Genomic DNA, 22,516 nt, shown 5'->3' with positions numbered 1-22,516 from the left:
GGTCCATAGTGCCTGCCCATAGTGCCCTGTGGATCAGATGGGAGTGTGATCATTGTGTTGCAGGTGTTTCAGCCCCTTGGGAAAGACTATGGGTCATCAGAAGTTGATGCTGAAGCAACAGGAGGAAGCATCAGATAGGAGTATGGCTGGACCACGTAAATTGACCCATCTGCTATGCCGTCTTGCAGGGTGATCTCCAAAGGACAAACATCCAGCTTGACTTTGGGGATGGGATTGCTGTGTCCTACGCAAACTTCAGCCCCATCGAGGACGGCATCAAGCATGTGTATAAGAGTGCAGGGATCTTCCAGGTGACAGCCTATGCAGAGAACAACCTTGGCTCAGATACAGCTGTCCTCTTCCTGCATGTGGTTTGTAAGTAGCAGGCACCAGCCCCTTTTTCTCTTTATTCCCAGTTGGCAACTAGTTCTGTTCAGACTTCCTAAAATTCAGAGCTGAGACCAGGTTCGCTGTGACTACTACAATTACCCAAACCAAATGGTGGAGATATGTACTCATTTGTGTTTCTGAGTTTTATGATACGGAAATAGATTGATTATTTTGAAGTTTGGATAACATATTACCAACTGGGCCCTCCTTTTCAGCACCACTCTGCTCTGATATAAATGTGTGCGTGCATACACATTCAGGTAAAAGTCTCCTCTCTTCCTTTTGGAGAATCCTCAAAATGAAAAAGAAACAAGCCATCTGGTTGATAGTCTCAGGCTCATTCTCAATCTATCATGAATGAAGAATGCAAAAATCAAAGTCAACTGTTATTTGTGTTGTAAGAGCCAAAGAAGGATTAAATAAACACGTTTGGATATTTTTAATGTAGAACTAAACACACACACAAAACTAATTTTTACATAAAAGGTTACTGCAAATTCATTCTGTTTTGACAATTCTAAGAACTGTCCAAAAATATTTTGTTGTCCTAGAATCTATTTCATTGCTATTGGCTGTTGCTTGGCACAAACCAAAAGAACAGTTGGTGTTCCAAAATATTTCTTTTGTGCTGGATGCATTTTGTGTATTGTCTATTCTAGAATTTGATGCATGTAAACTGAAACTTTAATATTGTGATTTTAGAATGTCAGGTCAAGGAAATGTTGTCATGGGACTGGGATTGGTTTCCCACATGTATATCAGTGATATTCTTGAGTCTAAGGACTTCCATGGTTCTTACTTTCATACCCCACAATAATTTCCAGGTAATATGCTACATATGGTGAAATTTTAAGTTCTGAAAGAGTCTAAGTGAAAACAAGGAGTACCCTCCTATTAACAACTCAGTGATGGCATCAACTCTATCATATAAACAACCTATACCTAAGAGCCTCCTGGCAAACAGTAAGCTAGCTAGTCTTCTAGCTCTCTGGTCAAAATGCCAGTAAAGGGACCAAAAGTGATAAGGGATGTGTGTGAGAAGAGACCTGGATTATGTAGCTCAATCATGTCCCTAAAAATGACAGGCTACATGGCCATGAGATAAATGATTTCATCTCTGGATCTCCTGAACTCCAGTTTTAAAATGACTTAATTCTGACTGCTACTTTGCCTCATGGGGGCTTTTGTAATAGTAAACACACACACAAAAAACATCCGATCATTCACTAATTAATTTAACAAAAATTTGTTGAAGTCTTAAAATATGGAAGGCACTCTGCTAGGCACTAGGAGGTAGCAATGCAGATATGGCCCTCCTCTTACAGAGTTTCCATTCTGGTGGGAAAGTGGGGTGCTGCTACAAATGAGCCATAAACAGGCAAAGTGAGAACCACATCACATCAACTACAACCATTCTGTGCCAGAAGCACCAGGTCAGAAACCCAGGTGGGTGATGTGCATGGTGTTCATGAGCCCAGGCTTTGGAACAAGGGAGATCTGTGCTTGAATTCCGATCACATTGCTTTGTTAAATGTCTACTATTGGTCAATGTTCTTAGGCTTTATAAACCTCCAATTTCTTATCTTCAATGCTGGCTGGGCGCAGTGGCTAACACCTGTGATCCCAGCACTTTGGGAGGCCAAGGCAGGCAGATCAAGGAGTCAGGAGATTGAGACCATCTTGGCTAACACGGTGAAACCCGTCTCTACTGAAAATACACAAAATTAGCCGGGCGCCACTGCACTCCAGCCTGGGAGACAGAGAGAGACTGTCTCAAAAAAAAAACAACAACAACAACAAAAAAAAACCCTTATCTTCAGTGCTTAGCTAAAAGGGAGGCTGTGAGAATCAAGCTGGATGAGGTGTGCATGTGTTTGGTATCCCCAAGACCACCACCAGGTTTGGTGATTCACTAGGCAGACCCACAGGGCTCAGCTAAAGTTTCACTCATGACTATGATTCATTACAGCGAAAGGGTACAAAACAAAATCCTCAAAGGGAAGAGGCTCAGGGGGCAAAGTCTGGAGGAAACGAGGCAGAAGCTTCCGTGAGTTTTCTCCCCACAAAGTCACACAGGACACTCCTTTATCCAGCAATGAGTTGTAACATGTATAAAAAGGCTGTCTAAAACAGAATCTCATTAGAGACTCAGTGCCTAAAGTTTTTAATGTGGGCCGGTCATGTAGGTACCCTCTGCCTGGCATGTAACAAAACTCCAGATTCCCAATGGAAAGCATTGGGAATAAACCATACTGTTTGCAAGAACAGTTTAGGCAGAGCAAACCACTCTTATCAGTTAATGGTTGACTGGAAACACTCCCAGAGCCATCTTCCCAGATACCAGCCAGGGGCCAACTTGCAAGCAGACCTTCCTCAGGACAGCAATTTCAGGTCCATGTTATTTTTTGGCACAGTGTGCAGAATGCTGCCTATCACCCAGCTTGGTGCATGATAAATTAGAGTATTTACTAAGTACTTCCTATTAACTTCGTACCTGACATTTTTGCCGCATTTAAAAATGAAGACAAAGAAGGAAAATGAACTTCACATTTCTCTGTTCCAAGGACTTGCCCCACCCACATTTCTGATTCTGCCAAGAGTAGGCCTTGCCTTCAGGGTGTGACAACCAATGTATCTTACTGGCAAAAAACACAACAGCAAGGAACAGGTTTATACCGTGGCTTATGTGCATGAGGGAGGAAATGTTCCTTGAAACTTTTATTGTGCTCATAATTCCCTCCACATCAATCATGGCTGCATTTTCCAGACAGTTTTTATTGTGGAGACTGCTCTTGGCCTTATCTTGGGCCATTAGCTAACAAACGTAGTTGTTAGCTGCCCATAATAACCAATCTCGCACAGATTATTAGATTTTTATCAAAAGGGGCACTATTTGACAGTGAGGAATTTAGAAGTTTGCACTGTTTCTTCCTGAATCTGCTCAGCTGTCATCTCTTCTCATTGATCCTTGGTTTGTCTCCACATCAAAGCCCAGGGCTCCTGGCTCAGAATCTTTGCCTAAAAAAAACTACTGTATGGTAGTGTTCCTTAGGATTATTTTTAACCAAACACGCTTGTCCTGAAGCGGAATAAATGCAACCATGAGTGATGGTCTTCCAAGTCGTAAACACCATATCCTTTTTGTGTTTGGCATGAGTTTATGGAGAAGGGGTTCTCCTTTTATCTTCTTGGATATCAGAGGACCTGACACTGTCAGCTCCCACTGAGCCAAGACCCCCAAGTGACAGAAAGCCAAGAAGAAACTCAAGGCCATGAACCACAGCTGCATCATTGCTTAACTGTGGAAGATCCCAGGGTTCCCATGAGGTGTGTTGGGGAATGGGTTTCATGCTTTCTGGAGGATAAGTGAGAACAGAAGCAGTGACTTTGAGGGTAAAAAGGTCCCCTAAAGGGGCCCCTTTCCTATCAGGAGAAAAATGAGAGATTTGAATCTGGGCATGGAGAAGGAAGTTTTTCATCTCCCTCCTTGGAAGTGGACTAGCCAGAATCCCCTCCCCACAGCCTCTTTCTCTTCCCCCATTGATCAATAAAACACAAACTGTAAAGAGACATAAATTAGGTAAACTCCTAAAAATGAGTAAATAAAGCAATGAAATTATCCATTATTTTCTCACATCTTGTGCCTTTTTTGCTCTCATGAACAAACAAATCATACAAAAATAATAACAAAAAAAGTCTTATTTAAAATAAGTCAACCTTCAACCAAACGTGTATCTGAATTGACAAAGTTGAAAGTGTTTGCTAAGAGAAATCTTGAGATGCCATATGTCTGGGGTCAAGGCAGAGAACTTTAGGCAGAAAGCATTCTCAGGCTGTAGATACTCTTCCTTTTAAGTATTCAGTTTTATTTTATTTTTAATTGTTGTGGGTACATAGTCGGTATATATATTTATGGGGTACATGAGATGTTTTGATACAGGTATGCAATGTGAAATAAGTACATCATGGAAACTAGGGCATCCATCCCCCTCAAGCATTTATCCTTTGCTCATACACTGGCCTGGCTGGTCTCCCCACCCAAATAGCAGTTGCTGTCCAAACACTTTCCCCTTCAATAGAAAATTACCTGTGACACAGAATATGTCCAGTTAGACTCAGGAGAATGCTCACTGATGTCCTTAGAGGGACTTCTACCCAATGACAGACAGAAACAGTGATGGCAGTGGTGGTGGTGGGCAGTAATGGTAGAAATCATGACATTCTTTCATTAATTATTGGTACTTTAAACAACCACATAACAATTCCATATGTTCTTATTACTATAAGGAAGGCAGAGCAAATGTTGTCCTTATTTTTAGAACAAGGTAATAGTCTGTGTAGGATTAAGACTCGTAAGATAAAGGAAAAAAATCGTATAAGTACATTTGTGCCAGAGTTGAAATGAGAAACATCCCTTTGAACTGACTTGTCTCCAGAATTACTAGGGAAGCAAATAAGGATGGCTAGATGGCCTGAAAAATGCTCCACCAATAAGAAGAATTCAAGCCATCCAGGCTGAAGAGATGTCTTTGCTACAGTTGTGGCTTAAGAACTTCATATAGAAGTCTCTTCAGTTACTTGTACTCATCAAATTGATGATGGTGGAAACCAAGGAAATGTGCTCTGACATAGTAGGAAGAGAATTAAAATATTTTATTTGGATTTGGGTATGTAGGAAGGATTAAAGAAGAGAAAGAAGGAGGGAGGAAGACAAAGATAGGAAAGTAAGGAAAGGAGTTAGGAAAGGAGGGAAAAAGGAAGAAAAAATCTTGCAGTGTTAAAAAATTATGTACCTCTCAGATGCAACACTGATACATTACTGCCCACACCCCCCCCCCCTTTTTTTTTTAATTAAGATGAAGTTTTGCTCTTGTCACCCAGGCTAGAGTGCAGTGGTGCGATTTCGGCTCACTGCATCCTCCACCTCCTGGATTCAAGTGATTCTCCTGCTTCAGCCTCCCGAGGAGCTGGGATTACAAGCACCTGCCACCATGCCCAACTAATTTTTGTATTTTTAGGAGAGATGGGGTTTCACCATGTTGGCCAGGCTGGTCTCAAACTCCTGATCTCAGGTGATCCACCCAAAGTGCTGGGATTACAGGTGTGAGCCACTGCACCGGCCCACATTAACAGTTTTTCATCAGCTTTGTCCTCTTCTCATTTTAGTTTGGAAACTAAAATCCTCACTTATTGCCTAGGGTGTGTTCACGTATATTATTCTACTTGCTAGTTTAGAATATCATGCTGCTTTTATCAGTTTTCTGAGGGAAAAAATGAGAAGCTTGGTTACCTTTCTGCAAGCAGATTTTTTATTATTTGGGAACCTGACATTTGTGTCTCCTTTGATTTAGGGAGATACACTTTTCCCTTTTTGGAAAACAGCCTTGCCAGTTTCTGAATGACACCCAGTGTGTACTGCAGATGATGAGGCACAATGGCCGATTGTTGAAGGAGATGGAAACCCATTAACAATCAGGAATAATGGAAGAGCCCTCCACACAATGCGTTGACCCCAAATCACAATACAGGCTAATCATCAATAACAAAATAGACTGCTGTTTATCTTCCCAGTTATTGGCTAAGTGTCTAGTAAATCAGCTTTGTCCTTGTATTAGAGGTTCATAAGCATCTGTGGTTAGGCTTATCAGATGTAAATTTAGTTCAGATGCCACTCAAAAAATCTGAAACTTGATTTGAGTTCCCTATTATACCCAGTGCTTCATTTCAAGTGCATATGCACACCTCCCAATGTGTATGGTTTTCTGAACCTTCCTTTATTACAGGGGATGCTAACAGAAATTAAGGTTAAGAATCTAGGGGTATAATACAGTTTGCCCACATCCAGAAATATAAACACTGTCATTTTTTTCTGTTTCCTTAGGTCCTGTGGAGCATGTTCATCTCCGAGTTCCATTTGTTGCCATAAGAAATAAGGAGGTCAACATCAGTGCAGTCGTGTGGCCCAGTCAGCTGGGGACCCTTACCTATTTCTGGTGGTTCGGCAATAGCACAAAGGTTCGGCCCTTTCTGATTGGTGTCAAATTAGATCTGTACTGAATGTTCCTATGTTCCTGCTTCTATGTGTCTATTGAGGGGGCACTGAGAATTCAGGCAATAAGAGGTACTTAATAAACCTATGAGCCCACGAAATTGAATAAAACCTACCTCTTCACACCAAGTTCATTACTTTATTAGGGAAGTTCAAATAATCCTGAGGAAGAAAAAGTACTTTGAGAAACTTTACGAACCTGCATGTTCTTGCTTCTCTAATCAATATTTCTAAAATTTCATTTGTTCCATTTTGCTTAATCTTGGCTTTGGACTGGTTATATAATGTCAAATAAGTTACTTAGCATCTCTGAGATTAAGTAGCCCTATCTGTCTAGATAAAAGTAGGGCAGTCAAAATTAAACAAGATAACACAGGTAAAGAATCCTTATCAATACTTACTAGATGTTCTAGAAATGCTAGCATTCTTTTTAGGCAAGTTACTGAGGTTGCCACATCTCAAAGAAAGGAACAAAAGAGGCCAAACTCTGGACTGGCCATATACTCCCTGCTTCCAGCCATGGTGATGGCAACACCTGTGTCAAGCATGACCACAATTGTATGATAGAAGCTGGGAACAATTTGACTGAGAATTCCTCAATTAAATTAATGTTCTTAATGTTCTTCTCTATTCCTATTTTATAAAGAACATTTCATTTTTGAGGAGTTGTAAGTTCACAGCAAAATCAACAGGTGATACAGAGATTTTCCATATATCCCCTGCTTCTACACATGTATAGCCTCCTCCATTATCAACATCCCCCACCAGAGTGTTACATTTGTTGTAACAGATGAACTTACATTCATATATCATTATCACTCAGAGTCCATAGTTTGCTTTGGGATTCATTTATGGTTTTGTACATTCCATAGGTTTGGATAAATGTATAATGACATGAATCTACCACTATAGTATCAAAAAGAAGGGTTTCACTACCCCAAAAATGCTCTGTGCTCCACCTATTCATACCTGCCTCCTCCTTAATCCTTGGCAACCACTGATATTTTTTCTGTCTCTGTAGTTTTGCCTTTTCCAGAATGTCATATAGTTGGAATCATACAGTATGCACTGTTTTCGTATTGGCTTCCGTCACTAAGTAATATGCATTTAAGTTTGCTCCATGTCTTTTCATGTCTTGATAGCTCGTTTCTTTTCAGTGCTGAATAATATTCCCTTGTCTGAATGTATCACAGTTTATTTATCTATTCACTCATTGAAGAGCGTATTGGTTGCTTCTAAGTTTTGGCAATAATGAATAAAGCTGCTATAAACATTCATGGGCAAGTTTGGTGTGGACATAAGTTTTCAACTACTTTGGATAAATACTAAGAGCATGATTTCTGGATCTTATGGTAGCAATATGTTTCGTTTTGAAATAAACCACCAAGCTGTCTTCCAAACTGGTTGGACCATTTTGCATTTCCACCAGCAATGAATGAGAGTTCTTGTTGCTCCATATCCTCACTAGCATTTGGTGGTGTCATGTTCTGGATTTTGGTCATTCTAATAGCCGTGTCATGGTATCACGTTTTTGTTTAAATTTGGATTTCCCAGATGACATATTATTTAGAGAAAGTTTTCATATGCTTATTTGCCAACTATATAACATCTTTGGTGAGTTGTCTATTAAGGTCTGTGGCCTATTTTTAAATCGGATTGTTCCATTATTTATTGAGTTTTAAGAATTCTTTGTGTATTATTGGATAATCTTTTATCAGATATGTCTTCTGCAAATATTTTCTTCCACTCTGTAGCTTATCTTTTCAATTTCTTGATAGTGTCTTTTGTAGACAAAGTTTTTAATTTTAAGGAAGTCCAGCTTATCAGTTCTTTTATTCATGAATCATATCTTTGGTGTTGTATCTCAAATGACTTCACCAAACCCAACATCATCCATGTTTTCTCCTATGTTGTCGTCTAGGAGTTTTATAGTTTTGAGTTTTACATTTAGATCTATGATCCATTTTGAGATCATTTTTTAAAGGCATAAGGTTTATACCTAGATTCTTTTTTTTTTTTTATGTGGATGTCCAGTTGTTCAAGCACCATTTGTTGAAAATACCATTTTTGCTCCATTGTATTAACTTTGCTCCTTTGCGAAAAATCAGTTGATTACACTTATGTGGGTCTATTTCTGGGCTACTTATTTGGTTCCGTTGGTCTGTTTTCCTGTTTTTTTCCACCAGTACAACCTGTTTTGATTACTGTAAATTTATAATAGATCCTGAAGTTGAGTAGAGTCAATTCTTCAACTTTGTTCTCCTTCAATTTTATGTTAACTATTTTGAGTCATTTCCCTTGCCATATATAGTCTCATATCACTTTGTCAATATCTACAAACTAACTTGCTAGGATTTTGACTGGCATTGGATTGCATCTGTAGATCAAATTGATAAGAACTGACGTCTTCACGATGTTAAGTATTCCTATCCATGAACATGGACTATCTATTTAGTTATTATTTGATTTTTTTCAACAGAGTTTTGTAGTTTTTCCTACATGGATCTCATACACATTTTGTTAAATTTATACAGAAGTATTTCATTTTTGATGGTGCTAAAGTACAAGATATTGGGTATTTTATGTTTTTGTTTTGATTGATATGTAACACTACTGTTTTTTCTATATTGATTTTGTATTCTGCAACTTTACTGAATTTGTTGATCAGATTTAAGAGTTTTTTCATGGAGTCTCTAAGTTTTTCTAAATATACATCAGCAGAGAGGAACAATTTGACTCTTTCTTTTTAAATTTAGATGGTCTTTTATTTTTTTTTTCTCTTGCCTGATTACTCTGGTTAAGACTTCCAGTCCTATATTGAATAGGAGTGGTGAAAATCGGCATCCTTATCTTCGTGTCCTAGGCTTTAAAGGAAAGGCTTTCCACTTTTCCTGATTGAGCATGATATTAACTATGGATTTGTCATATAGCCTTTACTACATTAAGGTACATTCCTTCTATGCTGGTTTGTTGAGACTTTTTATCATTGGCGATGTTAAATTTTATCAAATGCTTTTTCTGAATCTATTAACATGATAGTATGTTTTTTTGTCATTCACTCTATTGATGCAATGAATCACATTTATTGACTTGTGTATGTTAAATTATACTTGCATCCCTGGGGTAAATTCAACTTGATCTTGATGTATATTTTTTTCTGACATGCTGTTGAATTCAGTTTGTTAGTATTTCATTGAGAATTTTCGATTCTATATTCATCAAACCTATTGGCCCACAGTTTTCTTTTTTTGTTGAGTTCTTGTCTGGTTTAAGTATCAGGGTAATTCTGGTCTTGTAGAATGAGTTAGAGAGCATTCCCTCCTCTTAAATTTTTTGTAATAGTTTGTGAAGAGTTTAAATTAGTTCATCTTTGAAAGTTTGATAGAATTCAGCAGTGAAGCCATCTGATCATAGACTTTTCTTTGTTCAGGAGACTTTTTATTACTAATTAAATCTCATTATTGGTTATTGGCCTGTACAGCCTTTCTATTTCTTCCTGATTCAATCTTGGTAGGTTGCATGTGTCTAGGAATTTATCCATTTTCTCTAGGTTTTTCAGTTTATTAGTGTATATAGTTGTTCATAATTGTCTCTAACGATCTTTTGTGTTTCTGTGGTATCAGTTGCAGTGCCTCCTTTTCCATTTCTGATTTTGAGTCTTTATTCTTTCTTGGTTAGTCTAGCAAGTGGTTTATTGATTTTGTTTATCTTTTCAAAAAAAACACAACCTTTTGGTTTATTGATCTTTTGTATTATTTTTTAGTCTCTATTTTGTTTAGTTCTCCTCTGATCTTTATTATTTCTTATCTTCTACTAATTTGGGGTTTTATTTGTTCTTGCTTTTCTAGTTCCGTGAGTTGCAGATTGTATTATTTGAAATCCTTCTGCTTTTCTGATATAGGTAGTTATTGCTATAAGCTTACCTCTCAGCATTGCTTTTGCTATATCTCATAGGTTGTGGTATGTTGTGTTTCTGGTTTTTTTTTTTTTTTTTTTCAAATTTTAAAAAATTTACTCTGTAATTTCTTTCTTGACCCAACATTCAGAAGCATATCATTTAATTTCTATGTATTTGTACAGTTTCTAAAGTTCCTCTTGTTATTGATTTCTAGATTTATTCCATTGTGGTCTGAGAAGATACTTGGTATGATTTCAACTTTACAAAATTTGTTCAGACTTGTTTTGTGTCCTAACATATGGTAGATCTTGGAGAATGTTCCATGTGCTGATGAGAAGAATGTGTATTCTCTAGCTCTTGGATAAAATTTTCTGTAAATATCTGTTAGGTCCATTTGGTCTAATGTGCAGTTTAAGTGAAATGTTTCTTTGTTTTCTGTCTAGATGATCTGTCTAATCCTGAGAGTGGAGTGTTGAAGCTCCCAACTATTATTGTGTTGGATTCTATCTCTCCCTTTAGATCTACTAATATTTGCTTTGTATATCTGGGTGCTGGGGTGTTGGGTGCATATATGTTTAGAATTATGATATTTTCTTGCTGAATTGATCCCGTTATCATTATATAATGATCTTCTTTGTATTTTTTTGTTTTTTTTTATGGTTTTTGACTTAAAGTTTGTTTCTTTGATATAAATATAGCCACTCCTACTAACTTTCAGTTTTCATTTGCATGGAATGTATTTTTCCCATCCTTTTACTTTCAGTCTATATATGTCATGACAGGTGGGATGAGTTCCTTGTAGGCAGCATATTGTGGTCAGTGTGTGTGTGTGTGTGTGTGTGTGTGTGTGTGTGTGTGTGTGTGTTGTAAATCCATTTCATTAGCTGTATCTTTACTGAGGAAAGTTAATCTGTTTATGTTCAAGGTTATTGATATGTGAGGGCCTATTTCTATCATTTTATTAATTAATTTCTGGTTGTTTTGTATACCTTTGTCCCTTTCTTTCTCTCTTACTGTTTATCATAGTGGTTTTGTTTTGTTTTCATTTGAATCTTTTATCTTCCTTTTTTGTTTGTTTGTTCTACCAGTGGTTTTTATATTTTCACGTATCTGCCTGCCTGCCTTCCCTGCCCTCCCTCACTCTCTCCCTCCTTTCTTTCTCTTTCTTTTGTTGTTTCTTTCTTTCTCTCTTTCTCTTTCTCTGTCTCTCTTCTTTCTTTCACTCCTTCTCTCTCTCTCTCTTTTTTTTCTTTCTTTTTCTCTTGCTCTTTCTTTCTTGCTCTTTCTCTCTCTCTCTTTCCCTCTTGCTTTCTTCATTCTTTATTTCTCTTTCACAGGATTTTCTTAAGAATTTCTAATATGGCAAATCTAGTGGTGATGAATTCTCTCAACTTTTGCTTGTCTGGGAAATATTTCAATTCTTCATTTATGAAGAATATCTTTGTTAGGTATAATATTCTTGGTTGACAGTATTTTCCTTTCAGCTGTTTGAATATATCATCCTATTCTCTCCTAGTTTGTAAGATTTCTGATGGCAAATCCACTCTTGGTTGAATGGGGGTTCATTTATAAGTAACTAGACATTTGCCTTTGCCTATTTTTTGAATTCTGTATTTGTCTTTGACTTTTAAAAGTTTGACTATAATGTGGCATAAAGAAGATCTTTTTGCTTTTCATCTTTTTGGAACTATCGGAGCCTCCTGAATCTGAATATCTAAATCTCTTGCTAGACTTGGGAAAAGTTTCCACAATTATTTTGTTAAATAGATTTTGTAATTCTTTCATTTTCTTTTTATCTTCTGGCATACCAGCAATTTGAATATTTACTCATTTTATGGTGTTCCATATAGCACATAAGCTTTGCTCATTTTAAAAAATTATTCCCTTAAAATTTTTGTCTGAGTGGGTTATTTCCAAAGACCTGTTTTCAGGATCTGAGGTTCTTTCTTCTCCTTGATCTAGTCTATTAAAGCTTTCAAATGTATTTTGTCTTTCATTTGGTGGGTTCTTCTGTTCAGAATTTGTCTGCATTTTTTTAATAGTGTCTCTTTGGTAAATTTCTCATTCATATCATGAATTGGTTTTCTGATTTCTTTTCCTTGCATTTTTGAATTCTCTTTTTATCTCACAGAGCTTCTTTCAAATCAATATTTTGAATTCCTTTTCTTGGATTTTATAATTGTTTTGTTTGATTGGGATCTGTTACTGGAGAATTATTGTGTTCCTTCAGAGTTGTCACTTTTTCTTGCTTTTTCATGTTTTCTGTGTCCTTACGTTGATATCTGTGCAGCTGGTGTAATGATCACGTCTTCCAATTTTTTGAATTTGCTTTTGTTGGGAGGGACTTTTTCCTGAAGATGTTTTTATAGTGTTGGTTGAGTAGGGCACTTTGGCTTTGATTCTGGGTGCATGCATTAGTATAGTGTCTGTATGATTTCTTTTGCCTTAAATAGAATCAGTGGCAGCTGTGATTCCCTTGCAGTGTTGGGGGCAGTTATTAGTGAAGACTGTGGAAATTTTTTGCTAGGGACTGGGATGCCAGGTGGGCCAGGGTTTGGGGTCCTAAGGTAGCAGCAGTGGGCTGCTTATGCCTATTTAGGGGCCTCAGGGTGGTGTATGTTGGCCTTGGTGTTAGAAGGCCCAACTGCACTGATTTCTGGGCCTCCAAGTGTCTTGCTGGTAGGTGTAGTGGTGCACCAGGTGGTGAGTGGGTTCTGTGCCCCTTGGGCAGGAGGTGTGGTGTAGGTGATGGTAGTAGCAGTGGCAGGATAACCCTCTGGATCTCGAGCAGTTTCCACTAATGTTAGTGGTGGCTGCAATGGGCTTAGTGGTTTAGTCTTCATATCTACAATTAGTGAATACAGATGGGTGCCAGCTCTGGTGGTAGTGGCAGGATGGTGGGCCCAACCTGGTGGTAGTGGCAGGGTAGTGGGCCCAACCTCAGGTGTCTAGGAGGAGTGCTGAGTTACTGGTTGTAGTAGACTAGGCAGTGTGATCCCCAGACCCTCAGACTCTCAGATTGAGTCCTCTGGCTTCAGGGGAGGGCAGAACCAGGCTAAGAAGTCCTACTCCCAGGCCCCCTGGTGTTGTGTGCAGGTAGTGGCTGTGGTAGACAGTGGTGGGGTCATCTCCAAACCCCAGGTGGGATGCTTAGGTTGGGGAATGGGAGTGGTTGTGCTGCAACTCTGCTACCAGGGAGGGCAGGGTTGCTTTTAGTGGCAGCCATAGTCAGGTGGGTGGGAAATACATATTTTGTTTGTATCTTAGCCTAGGTGGCAGTAGCTTATATTTCACTTGCACTTCAGCCACCTCATTGCAACTGGTGCTTCACTCATATCTTAGCCTCGACTTCACTCGCAGCCTACACTTCACTCACGTCCCAGCCCATGGCAGCAGCCCTCAGTAATGGCAGCTGTGGGTGGGGAGAGGGTCTCTGTCTGGGTGCAAGAAAATGCACAGTGGCTCTGCTGATGGTGGCAAGTATGATCATTACCAGTGGTCTGTGCCTCAGTCCTCACAGCAGCAGCTAGGTACAGTGGTGACTGCCTGTGGGGGATGTCAGTAGGGCTCCAGGAATAAGGAGATGTAGTCGCTGTTGGGCCTCAGAGCAGGGTGAAGTCTGTTGGAATCTGGGTTCTCAAAATGGCACCTTGCTGCAGCTGCTTTGGACTTGGGATGTGTGGAAGCCAGTGTGAGCTCCCTGTCTGGAGCACTGACATTGCAGTCTACAGGGAGCTTCTTATTTCAGTTTCAGGGCCCACGATGGTCAAGGGGCTCTCCAGTGGCTAGGATCGTAGGAGTCCATGGTAAGGATGTGGACTTCTGGAGGTCTCTCACTTACCCTTTTCTTATACTGGGGAGTCCCTATCCACATTGGGCAATCTCTCCAAACCCCCAGCTGATCCTGGCCAAGCAGACTGCCTTGCTTCCATGTCCTTCACTGCTTTATGTGCTTCCTGTTACTTCTCTGTTGAACTCCAGGATTCTTTCTTAGATGACCTATTCAAAGTGTGATTGTCTAGTCACTATTTTTGGTTCTTCTTTGTGGAGAAGACGAGTACAAGCTGCCTTTGGTCAGCCATCTTGAAGCTCCTTGGTATCGTGTTCTTAATTCAAATCACACTTGCTCATTGCTGGTATATAGGAAAGTGATCAATTCTTATATATGAACCTTGTAACCTGTAACCTTGCTATAATTATGTATTTGTCCTAGGAGATTTTTGCTTGTTGTTGATTCTCTTAGATGCCTACATAAGCAGTCATATCAGCTATGAACAAATAGTTTTCTTTCCTCTTTCCCAATCAGTTTAACTTTTGTTTATTTTCTTGTCTTATTGCATTAGCCAGGACTTCCAGTACAATGTTGAAAAGAAGTGGTGAGAGGGAACATCCTTTCTTTGTTTCTGATCTTAGTGGGAAAGCTTACAATTTCACACCATTAATTATGATGTTTGCTATAGGGTTTTTTTGTAGATATTCTTTATCATCTTGGGGAAGTTCCCCTCTATTCTTAGTTTACTGAGAGTTGTTACAAATGGGTGTTGGATTGTGTTAAATGCTTTTTCTGCATAGGTTAATATGATCATGTTCTTTTTTCTTTAGTTTGCTGATGTGACAGATTACATTAATTGATGTTTAAACGTTGAACCAGCCTTGGGATAAATTCTGATATTGGTCATGGAGTATAATTTTTTATACATGATTGGATTCAATTTGCTAATGTTTTATTGAGGATTTTTGCATCTTTGTTTCTGAGAATTATTGATCTTTAGTTTTCCTTTCTTGTAATATGTTTACCTGATTTTGGTATTTGGTTATATTTGGTATTTGGTATTTGGTTGATGGTTGATTTTGGTATTTGGTTGATTAAATGAGTTAGAAAATATTCTATCCTCTTCTATTTTCTGAAAAATAATGTGGAAAATTGGCATAATTTCTCCCTTAAATGTTTAGTAGAATTTGCTAGTAAAACCATCTAGACCTAGTGTTTTCTCTTTAGCAAAGTTATGAATTAATGATTCAATTTATTTAATAGGTACAGTTATATTCAAATACAGTTTTTCATCCTGTGTGAGTTTTATCAGATTGTGTCTTTCAAGAAATTGATCTGTTTCATCTGGGTTATCAAAGTTGTTGCCATAGAAGTGTTTATATTACCCCTTTGTCATCATTTTAATATCTATAAGATTTGTAGTGATGTCCCCTCTTTCATATCAGATATTAGTAATTTGTGTCCCCTCTCTTTTTTCTTAATTAGCCTGGCTAGAGGCTTATCAACTTTACTGATATTTTCAAAGAACCAGATTTTTTTACTTGTTTTTCTCTATTGATTTCCTATTTTCAATTTCATTGATTTCTGTTCTAGTTTTTATTATTTTTTTTTTTTGCTTAACTTGGAGTTTTTTTTTTTTTTTTCCTTGTTTCCTGAGATGAGAGGTTAGATGACTGATTCTAGATATTTCTTCTTTTTAATACATACACTCAATGCTATAAATTTCCTTCTAAGTACTGCTTTTGCTGCATCCCACAAATGTTAGTTTTTTTTAAATTTTCATTTAGTTGAAAATACTTTTTAGTTTCTCTTGACATTTGTTTTTTGACTAATGTGTTATTTAGATGTGTCTTGTTTAATCTCCATTTATTTTGGGACTTTCTACTTATCTTTCTGTTAATTATTTATTACTCAATTTAATTGTGATCTGAGAGCAGACCATTATATGATGTCTATTCTTTCATATTGGTTAAAGTGTGTTTTATGGCCCAGGATGTGGTCTAGTTCAGTGGATGTTCTATTTGGGCTTTAGAAGAATGTGTATTCTGCTGTTGTCTGATAAAGCAATCTATAGATGTTAATTATGTCCAGTTGATTGATGGCATTATTAAAATCAACTATGTCCTTATTGATTTTATTTCTTTTTTTGTTTATCACTCATACTTTTAAAGAAAACTTTTTAAAGCAAGTGCCCTAGAATTTGCTATATACATTTACAACAAATCTAAACCCATTTTAAATAACACTATATGGCTTCAATAGTAGTGAGAATGACTTTTAGTAAAAATAATTATAAATTCTTGTCTCTCGCCTCTTCTCTCACTGTTGTCACTCATTTAACTTGTATATAAACATACATAAGATATATGTTGGTATTATTATGTTGAGCAAATATTTTCTGTTAAGTCAATTGAGAATAATAGTTTTCTTTCTTTTTTTATTATACTTTAAGTTCTGGGGTACATGTGAAGAGCATGCAGGTTTGTTACATAGGTATACACGTGCCATGGTGGTTTGCTGCACCCATCAACCTGTCATCTACATTAGGTATTTTCTCTTAATGCTATTGCTCCCTTAGCCCCCCATTCCCCCTTGACAGGCTTCGGTGTGTGATGTTGCCTTCCTATGTCCGTGTGTTCTCATTGTTCAACTCCCACTTATGAGTGAAGATACGCAGTGTTTGGTTTTTTGTTCTTGTGTTAGTTTGCTGAGAATGATGGTTTCCAGCTTCATCCATGTTCCTGCAAAGGACATGAATTCATCCTTTTATATGGCTGCATAGTATTTCATGGGGTATATGTGCCACATCTTCTTTATCCAGTCTACCATTGATGGGCATTTGGGTTGGTTCCAACCCTTTGCTATTGTGAATAGTGCTGCAATAAACATACATGCGCATGTGTCTTTATAGTAGAACGATTTATAATCCTTTGGGTGTATACCCAGTAATGGGGTTGCTGGGTCAAACAATTTTGCCTTCATTTATTCTTCTTCAGTGTTCTTCCTTTCTTCATGTGGTTCAAGTTTCTGACCCATATTTCCTTCTGTCTGAAGAAACTTTAATGATTTTTGCAAAACAAGATCTACTGACAAGTTTCTTAATGTTTGCTTTGTTTGAGAAAACATTATTTTCTTCTTCACTTTTGATGGATAATTTTGCAGGGTACAGAATTCTAGATTGGCAGAGTTTTTTTCCCTCAACCCTTTAAATATGTCTGTCTACTTTCTTCTTGCTTACATGGTTTCTGGGGAGAAGTTGGACATAATTCTTACCTCTTCTCCTTTATAAGTAAGGTGTTTATTTCCTCTAGCTTTTCTCATGATTTTTTTTCTTAATCTTTGATTTTTTTTTTGTAGTTTGAAAATGATACATCTAGGTGTAGATTTTTCAGCATTTATCTATCTCAGTGTTCTCTGATTTTTGTGTGTCTGTGGTTTGGTGTCTGACATTACTTTGCTGTGATTCTCAGTTATTATTATTTCAGATTTTTTTCTGTTTCTTTTTCTGTTATTCACATTACATGCATTTATACCATTTTTAGTTGTTCCTCATTCTTGGATGTTCTTTTCTTTTTTCTCTTTTTTTTTTAACTTTTTGTTCTTTTTGCTTTTCAGTTTTGGCATTTTCTATTGAGATGTTCTCAAGCTCAGAGATTCTTCCTAAGCTGTGTTCAGTCTACTAATAAACACATCAAAGGCATTTTTAAATTTCAAGCACAGTGTTTTTGATCTCTAGCATTTCTTTTCTTTCTCAGAATTTTCAACTTTCTGTTTACATTGCTTATCGGTTTTGGACTGCTGTCTACCTTATCCATTAAATCTTTTAGCACATAATTAAATTTGTTTGAAATTTCTGCTCTGGTCATTGCAACATCCCTGTTATATCTGACTCTGATACCTTCTGTGTGTCTTCTATGTTTTTTCCCTTTAGTATGCCTCGTAATTTTTTTCTTCATAACTGGACATGATATACTGGGTGACAGGAATGGCTGTAAATAAGTCTTTAGTCATGTGGTGGTAAGATGTGGAAGGAGGGGAAGCTTTCTATCAACCTATCATTAGGTCTCAGGCATTTACAGGTGTTTCTGTTTGTTCTCCCTCTCCTGATCCCTCAGGATGGTTAGATTATTTAGAGTGGGCTGTAGGTAGGTATCTATATTCTCCCACATGGAAGGATAAAGTGGGCTGGCGTTGTGCATTTTACTGCTCGTAGCTTAGTTGGACTATAAAACCCCTGCAGTTTAGGCTCTGATTTATAAGTTTCTTCTGAGAGCAGACCTTGTTAAAAAGAACATAGTGCTCTGATGTGTGTTTCAAAATAATTATTTTCCCCCTCCCCTGCTATAACCCTATGGGCAATGTTCTTTAACATTTGCTGGGTGTACGTAGTCACCTACTGATTATAAAATTCACGAAGTCAAGGGGGCTTCCTATGAATACTCATGGAGTTCTGAACTCTCAGACGTGTGTGTGTGTGTGTGTGTGTGTGTTTTGAAAACTCTTTTTTTTTTTTGGAAAACTCATAATGTGATTGGCATTGCTTATCCTAGAGAAAGCTTTCAGTTAAAAAACATAATTTAAGTAAGGTACAACATCAGAGTTGGAAATGTGGGATATCTAAAGAGAAGGGAAATAAATATTCAGTTTCTGGTCGATAACAACCGAAGAGAACTTCACCCCACCCTTACTCCTGCGTAAATGGGAGATAACTTATCCCCGATCTTTTTTAGGGAGGCAGCATGATACAGTGGAGAGAACATGGACCTTGGATTTAGGGTTTCATGGGTTAAATTTCCAGAACTGCTACTTCTTAGTTGTGTGAGAGCTTGATAAAATTATCTGTCCTAAACTGTAATTGGCTCACCGTAAAGTGGAAAGAATAATGCCTATCTCAACTTTATTGTTGTGAAAACTATGCTATTGTATGGCATAAATATATAGTAAAACTATACTATTTGCTTGCCACACACTATGTACTCAATAAATGGATTCTTTTTATGACATTATTAGAACTTATATTTAGCATGGTTTGGTAAAATATAGAGCAAGATTTATGGACCAAGGAACCCTTTTCTTTTTGCATTATTTGTGCCTCATATTTTCAAATTAATTTTTCAGTGTAGATGACTAATGCATTTGCATTTCTGGGATTATTCTTCACCAGGAAAATAGAAGGGTAGGTCATTTAATAAAAGCCCTGTTTGGTACATTAGAGAAATTAAGCTCCCTGTCTGAGATGAACATCCCAAATTCAAACACTTGGTTAGTTGCAGAGCCAGACCTCAAAACTGGGTCTACTAATTCCCATTTATCATGCACTCTCCCCAGCCCCACATGCCTTAGCTGCACCACTAGAGGTGTTTATCTCCTGGAGGTTACATAATCTAAAGTTGCGCCTCAAAGACCAGCAGATATACACAATGAAGGAAAAAGAGAAAATTGTTCAGGGAGAAGTTAGAAAGAGGAGGATTTTAAGTTCATTTCTCCTGTGCAGATATGAGGATTTGGCTGTCAAGTCAGAGAATTCTTTCTTGTTGTAGCTCATTTACCTGATGATCCTTTCTAAGAAACTTCTATGTGCAAGAAGGGCAGTTCTTGACTGTTACCAACACAGTGATTTAGTCAGCAGCCTGCGAGGAACGGAAGACACAACATTTCTCTACAGCCCTATTTTTTTTCTTTGAGTGCTGTTTCTAAGACCTGAAATGCCATGCAGTGTCTAATAGGTATTTGATTAAAAACAAATAAATGAACAAAGCAATTGGTGATTCTAGTTTATACTTCTGCAATAATATCTGTGTTAAATTGAATGAGTCACTTAATTTGAGTTTGTATCAATTTCTGTAAAGCAAGGATACTATAATATGTAACATATGAACATGACTTAGTTATTATTTGAAATCTACTGTGTATCTCTCTGTCACTCCACTTCTATAATCTATCAATCAATCTATCTATCTAATACTTACCTCATATATATTATGCCATATTACGAGAGGGCATTTTTAAATTACATATTGGCATTATAGTTTTATGTTTTTAAATTAATGGTGACGAGAGGTATTCCCTTGGTTAGGAATTTTTAATCCAAAACCTTGAACATGAAATGCTGCACAAATACCCGGGTCCCAGAGGTCTTACTAGGTGGTTTTGTTCCCAAAGAACCAAGAGAATGACAATACATGAGAGGCGGTAGAATAGAGTGGTTGCAGAACAAGACAAACCTAGGTTGGAGTCCAGACCGAATCTTCTTTGCTGTATGCCTTTAGTCAAGTCAAAGCATTTAATTTATTTGAGTCTCAGTTTTATTGTTTGTAATGTCTGAGTAATAACAGTAGTATCTATGATCAAGTATTGCTGCAAGGATTAAGTAAAGAAAGGCATAGAAAGTGTTTAGAACACAACCGAGCATTTGGAAGTATTAGTCACTGTTGTGCTCATCATTTGCATAAATAACATTTGTATTTAGGTTAAAAATCTGACTTGGTTCCACAGGTTACACTCCAATTTCTAAAAATGTTTACTTGGTCCATTTGAAAGAGGTGACTTTTCAGTGCAGTGCTATTTGCTAACACCATGCCAGAAACACATCAAGATGGCCATGGTCCCCAGTAGTTGATCCAATGAGCACTATATTTGGCTGGCAAATGAATGAATGTCCCTACGTATATGGCGAGTGCTGCGATTTTAGAGCTATTTGGTTCCCTTTGACTAGCCAACTGACCTGTAAAAGGAACTAATACTAATTTTGAGTATATATTTCTGGTACTCATTATGTACTGGTCTCTTCATACACATTATTTTATTGTTATCAGAACATCACTGATGAAATAGAAATTATCCCATTTTACAGAGAATACAATTAAGGAAATAACCTTGGAAGGTGATGTTTATGGCTGTTTTTATGTGTTTGTGTTTGTGTGACCAGGTTACTATGTAAGTAGTTAAATGAAGTCATCCTACTGATAAGAGTGATATGGCGTCCTGCCTTTATAATCAGACTTTTGCTTGCTGATATTAGGGATAGAAAAACACATATGACATTCTCCTTACGTTCAAGGAGATTATATCCCCAGTAAGAAAGCACAATGAGCACATATGCAATAAGTGACAAACAAATATGTTGTATAAGCAAATAGAAAAGAGCAAGAATTTCTGAAATCCAACTGTAGGCATATGTGCCTACAAATCTATCAGTGGGCAATGTGAAATTCCATCAGTACTTTTGTGGATCTTTTTAAGAGCCTATAGTTTGAGCTACATGTTGTGTGGAATACAAAGCAGTGTAAATTCCATTTATTGCTTTCAAAAAACATGTAATCTATTCGAGAATATGAGGGTAAAATTCAAGAATAGATAAAAGCAGGTATGCAATAGGAATGTAAAATTACTGGCTGAGTCAAGCAGCCTAGGGAGTGATGGATATGTAGACATTGTTGGTCATGGGGTGAGTCATATATAAAGTTGAGCCTAAACTGGCATAGAAGGAGCAGTAGAATTGAGGCAGAGAGGAAAGAGAGGGATTTTTGTGTAGAGGTTAGGCTTTGGGGATGTTAAACTAATTCAGCCAAAGTTAAAGGATTCATTTGGGCAGAAGTTGGAGAAAATGCTAAAAGGTGAGGAAGATAGATGGCTTTGAGTGATAAAAATTGATGCTTTTGCTTTTGTCACAAAAATTCTGATTTAGGGTAGCGTGATATAAGATAGAACCAGATTCATGGACAGTGATACTTTAGACAGATACTGTCAAAGAGGTTTTGGATGTATTTACCTGTGTATGTTAGTGTATCTGTATTTGAGGAAAAGTGCTTTTCTAACCTGTGAATTTTCACATTAATCCCATAGGCATAAAAGTATGGGAGTTTTGGTTTACTACCTTTAACTATTTATCATCTTTTCCCACCTATTACCACCAGTCATTTTTCTCCTTTAAAAACACACAAAGACAAAGGAATAAAGCCAAATAGTATCTATAACTATTAGTTTAGCTTTAAACTACTAGTTTACTATACTGTTTGACTTCATTTCTTTGCTTTAGCATCCATAGCTACTAGTTTAGTTTTAAACCAAACTAGTGAATAGAACCATGAATTTGGTTCTATCTTATATCACTAGTTTAGTTTTAGTTTACAACTAGTAGCTATAGATAGTATTTTGCTTTATTTCTTTGCTTCTTTGCTTATTTCTTTAAGATTTTTTATATAGTTCTAAACGTGGTAGATCCATAATTATATATCCAGGCTTTGTGCTTCATACGATGAGCACTTTGCACACATTACTATATAATCTGCTGAAGGTTTTAAATAAGGCAAGCATAGTGACTGCATAATCTGTCCAATTTGGGACTGGCAGCTGTTATCAAGGTATGCATTTTAAATTGCAGAGATTTTAGAATGTACACTATTAA

General features: G+C 37.2%; 1 protein-coding gene across 2 annotated transcripts in view; it reads left to right on the top strand.

The window, feature by feature from the left end:
* SORCS3 (sortilin related VPS10 domain containing receptor 3) overlaps nucleotides 1-22,516 on the top strand; it is a 611,216-nt gene that overhangs the window by 564,167 nt on the left and 24,533 nt on the right. For both annotated transcript variants that reach the window (XM_017944309.3, XM_031652096.1), the window contains exons 19-20: nucleotides 189-375; nucleotides 6,272-6,405. In XM_017944309.3, coding sequence (XP_017799798.1) covers nucleotides 189-375; nucleotides 6,272-6,405 — 321 coding nt within the window. The remainder of the gene's footprint in view (nucleotides 1-188; nucleotides 376-6,271; nucleotides 6,406-22,516) is intronic.

The sequence above is a fragment of the Papio anubis genome, chromosome 11 (assembly GCF_008728515.1).
Source record: "Papio anubis isolate 15944 chromosome 11, Panubis1.0, whole genome shotgun sequence".
In the NCBI taxonomy this organism is placed as follows: domain Eukaryota; kingdom Metazoa; phylum Chordata; class Mammalia; order Primates; family Cercopithecidae; genus Papio; species Papio anubis.
Note: the sequence above shows the minus strand (reverse complement) of the source record. Positions and strands in the feature narration are given on the sequence as shown.